The 5,273-nt window shown below is 34.5% G+C and overlaps 1 protein-coding gene across 1 annotated transcript in view; it reads left to right on the forward strand.

The window, feature by feature from the left end:
- The window catches only part of LOC106469081 (synaptotagmin-6-like), a 36,243-nt gene that overhangs the window by 15,798 nt on the left and 15,172 nt on the right, over positions 1–5,273 (forward strand). The window contains exons 2-3 of the mRNA XM_013929536.2: positions 2,139–2,697; positions 4,802–4,948. Coding sequence (XP_013784990.1) covers positions 2,259–2,697; positions 4,802–4,948 — 586 coding nt within the window. The 5' untranslated portion in view covers positions 2,139–2,258. The remainder of the gene's footprint in view (positions 1–2,138; positions 2,698–4,801; positions 4,949–5,273) is intronic.

Here is a 5,273-nt window from a genome sequence, read left to right on the forward strand (position 1 = left end):
TACTTATGCAATCAGCAAATTTCAATTTATATATTTCTTTGCAGGTTTTACTAATATTCAACCTTCTTCATATATAACAGTGTTAAATTTGATCATTAGAGTTTTGAATAAAAACAATTGTTTACAATATTTGTATTTCATAAAAATGTGACATTATTGGTAGGGGTGAACACCTTTGCAAGGAACTGTAATTTTACTTCTTGGAGCAAGACAAGTCATAACCAGGATACTGCACGGCGCAGTAAGGAGTATATGGTAGATTATCTACTTCCATATAATTCTCATAATGGCTTACTGATCAGAGACCGTGGATAGTACTTTGGGCTGTAACTAACCTATCATGGATCATTTGCTGCTCCAGGTTTGAAAAGGCACATCCTAGAGAATATTGAAGTGTTTTGGTGTGCAGGCTGGTCGTAGGCACACTGTGATTTACGAGTTACAGCTGACGGAGAAGAAGAAAGAAATAGAAGCAGCTTTATACTTGATAAGTAAAGGGCTTTTCGTCTCTTCCCTTTGGCCGGGTGTGGCCGATGCCCTGGCGTACGTGCTACCATACACAATGTATAGGCCACCATTTTTAACCTGACCCATCCCTACATAGGGATCGTTACCACGCTTCCTTATAAGTCCTACTTAATATACAAGGTTAAGTACTTATGCTAAAACGATTTCAATATCCCAAATCAGCAAGTCACGTGGCAACTAAATCACAACCCATATATAAAGTCGCGGTGGGACGGAATGAATCAGAACTACATTTTTGACACTGTTTGGCAGGTCGTAGGTAGTTTGATGCCATCGAAAATTGGTCGCTTTTGAGTAAGGTATATAACAGTTCTTTCCGACACAACATACTCATACACTCACATCGAGATTTAGAATTTCCAAGACACGCATTCCCTATGTACATAATGTCATGGGAAAACAAAAAAATATAGATCTGATTGGTTACTTGAATATGCATGTTTACTGATATAACATGTATTATTTCTTTAACAAACGTACGCTATTACTAATATGACACGATTATGTAATTACTTGGGCGTACGCTCTTTTATAACAATGAATACGATTAAGTTATTTGGAATTGCACTTTGATAAAAATAAAACATTTTAATTCCATTAATAGTAAGGATAACTTTTGTTTTATGTGAGCCTGTACGTGTAGTGAAATATTGTGTAATACTTAACATTAGTTTAAGGAAGTGTACTTTTTGTTTAATATTTATATTATAAAATATTATTACGGGGGCAGTCTTAGTTTACTGAAGGGCAGTATATATATACGTGGATCTGAAGAAGTAAGAAAAAAAATCAAATAATTATATTTTGTTGTTTTTTTTAAGTCCTAACTATCATTAGAAAATACGTAGCTCTCTGACCAATGAATATACCAGGAATTAATAATCATTAACTATGAAATAGAATTGTTTTATTTCCTGAGCCACAACTCAGTATTATGACTGATCGTATTTTATGGGAAGGCAGCATATATACTAATGTAATCTTGAAACTTAACTATTCGTGTTGAGTGTAGGCAATAATCCTTTTGTTTGCCAGAATTATTAAGTGTGTTTAATAACATGTCATGTCTTTCCTGGTTGCATTCGATAGAATGCGGAGTCTATATGCATATTAGGGGTAGACTCGAGACCTACTCTGTTTTTGGATTTTCCACTGGTCACTTTCATCCGTATAGGTGGACAAGGACAAACCAAGAATTAAGACATAACACTTCGCTTGATATCAGCAGATTCAACAAATGTTTGTTTGTTTGCTTTACCCCAAAACTACTCAACGGGCTAATCGCGCTCTGTGCATTAAAGGGAATCAGACTCCGGATTTCAGCATTGTAAGTCCATAAACATATACTTACCGCAGACCTTCTGGGAAATATCAACAAATGAAAATTAGGTTATTATAATGATTTTTTTTGGTTGAGCAAAATGCTTGAGATGACCAGACATCCTTTAACAACTGAAAGTAAACAAAAACAAAAATGTATTGACCAGAAAAAAAAAAATAGATGCTATGCACATCATCAAAATCATTACTTGCTGATTGTGAAATTATTAAATTACTTGTAAGACTTTATCAAATACAAGTTAATAAGGCTATGTATCTTCTACTCGTAGAATTTCAACATATTTCGAGAACAACCAAAACAGTCCGATTCGCATGCCCCGGTATTTGGAGCTGTTGCTTCCACGTTGACCTCAACCCATTCTAGCGGTTCCACCTGCTCTGTCTTAAGTATGGCTTCAACGTCGACCGTAAAAGCTCACGTGGATGAACTTCAGGTACAACTGTCTTTGCCTGACGTTCATGTACCGGAGGAAAAAGTGTCTCTGTCGCAATCTAGTTATTCTTTACCGATGATGATGCGTCATTCCCCGATAGTGAGCAAAGTTCGTTCTCGTGATGTTCGACAATTTCCGCCAGTTCCTATACTGTCAATATCGAGTCGTTCCGACAACCAGCAGTCGACTACGTTCAGTGAACTCCGAAGTCCAGCAACCCCACATTACCGAATTCCATCTCCTGACACTTCCACTCTGTTTCCTGTACCAGATCCAACATTACGTCCCACTATTGCAGGAACAAGACCGCGCTCTCCAGCGTCACCGCTGTTGTCTCCATCTTACTCACTGACTTCAGATTCTGGTGCCAGTCCTGGTACTGTAAGTCCTATAGGTAAGCACTCTTCTTGTAATAAACTTTTACACACATAATATTCTATCTAATCATATGTAAAATATATCTACAAATTCGACCACAAGGTATTAAATATATATACCATCACGCTATTATAGCTAGCTGCCTGTACTATGTTTCAGTCGTAATAAATCGAATTTGAATGTCTTTCGTCGTCCAAGATCAAATTGAATAAGGTAGATATCTCGCGCTTGGAACTCTGCAATGAATCTAAGGTCGGATAAATTTGAAAATAAATAAATAAATACCAGCTCATAATGTGACTTTTTCAGCTGATGCGAACTTTATGATTTAGCTGTAACAACCTGTTGAAAACTTTGAGCCTTTGACACAAGATCTGTACTTCTGCTGAGTATATTGAGAGAATTAACAGATGTACCCAAAAAGATGTATTCAAAAATTAGCAAAGACCTTTCCTCTGTATTTAGTGACAACTGGATATTTAGCACAAAATTCAGTGCCTACTAATCCATTACTTGTTGTTCACTACAAGATGTGTAGCATATGCACTTTGACGCTAAAATCAAGCAAACAAACAAATTAATTAAGGGTGTGCGAGATTACTCTCATCATGTTTAACTCAGGATAATGCGATATTTATGCTTTCCTCAAGGTGAAATTATAAATATGCGATATTAACGGTTTCCTTGAGGGTAAAATGAAGGTATGTGAGATTAACGCTTTCCTTGAGATTAAATTAAAGGTATGTAATAATAACGGTTTTCTTGGTTAAATTAAGGGTATGTATTACTAGCGCTTTCCTTGAAGTTAAGTATATAATGAATAAAGATTTACGAAGTAAGCGTATAGCTGATATCTCGTGCACTTATTTATAAATACACGTTTATATAATTAACTCATAGGCACGTGCAAGAATGAATAATAACTTTTATGTAAATCTTTAACTAATCAACTTTTACAGGAGAAAAAATGATGCTATTTACCTAAGTAATTTTATTTCCACAAAACTAGTATTTCTATTCTTATGTATCTAGAGAATGTAACAGTGATTTCTATTAAAACAGTAGTATTTCAGGTAATGTCACATAGATTTATGATTTATGGTGTATAAACATTACTGAAAATTTCCATTGCCATGTCGTCTAGAGGGCGACAACTTATATTTTGAAACAGTTCCTATAATTATATTTAATCTGTACTCATAAGAGTAAAAAAGTAGACAAACAAACATTTTATTGAGTATTTTAAACCAGAACGACATGCTAAACGGCCAGAGCAGAAACAGCCTCAGATTAGAACTGCTGACCAGGGGGTAGCAGCAATCGCCACCTGTTATGTAGTTAAACAGTAGAGTTGACTAAAACAATCAGTTTCTGTGAAACGTTATGTGAGTTTAATGGCGGCCAATTTGTCCATTTTGGAACACAATAGATTTTTGACACAAAATTTATGTCAGTTTATTCAATTTTATAAAAAAAGTGAAGACATAATAACAAACATTTTAATTTGATACTTTCTGAATAAACCTACTTGAATAATTCATTGGAATCACATAACGTTTCGAACAAAGTTAATTCAAATCTAGCAAAGCACTTAGAAAATCGCGAATCTGAATATATTGTTTAATCAGTGCTAAAATGGAACTTTGCTATGTCCATTAGTTATATCACCTGTTCACGGGATGGAATTCATCTTTTTCCCCTTCCCCCCCCCCTATAAATCAGGTTTAGTTTATTTCTAAAAATAATTTGTGTCTTAGCCACCAATAAATGAAACAATTAACGTATAATATATTCTCTACTTCTATCTGTTGAAGCCTCCCCTCCTCCCCAGTGGCACAGCGGTATGTCTGCTGACTTATAACGCTAAAAATCTGGTTTCGATACCGGTGGTTGGCAGAGCACAGATAGCCTATTGTGTAGCTTTGTGCTTAACTACAAACAATCTATCCGTTGAGTTAGGTAATGATAGCTTATGAAAACTATCAATAACAGAATATTCAAGGATAATGTTTTGAGTGTTGAAAATTCCGTTTTTTAATTTTACAATCCTATATTTTTCTGAAAGAAAAAGTATCGTTCTTTTTCTCTATGACTGAATGTTGTTCTTTTTTTTTATTCAGGAACCATACAACCGGATCTTTACACGAAAAAAGACATGGTATTTTTCCAGTCATGCGACAGTGAGGAAGCGACCAAACATGGTCGACTGCATTTTCGATTGAAGTACGATTTCGATCGATCGGATCTGGTGGTCCACGTGATTGAAGGTGATTATGAAAACCAATTATGAGCTTATATTAAAATTACTTTAAAATTTTAAGATTGAAATCCACGACACTGTATGATTTGATTTTTATAATTATACTTCTAAAACTGTTGAAGGAAGAGGAGTCAGTTTCCAATATGAATTCATATTCCTTACTTAATTATATGCTGCAATTGAAAATTACTTGATCTAACAGGTAACTCCTTTTGATTCAAACTGTAATAACCCACTGAATTATAGTCATATTAACTGTATATCTTGCTGATCTTCTGACTGAATATAATTGAATATATATATATATATATATATATATATATATATATATT

The sequence above is a fragment of the Limulus polyphemus genome, unplaced genomic scaffold (assembly GCF_000517525.1).
Source record: "Limulus polyphemus unplaced genomic scaffold, Limulus_polyphemus-2.1.2 Scaffold3289, whole genome shotgun sequence".
Classification (NCBI taxonomy): Eukaryota; Metazoa; Arthropoda; class Merostomata; order Xiphosura; family Limulidae; genus Limulus; species Limulus polyphemus.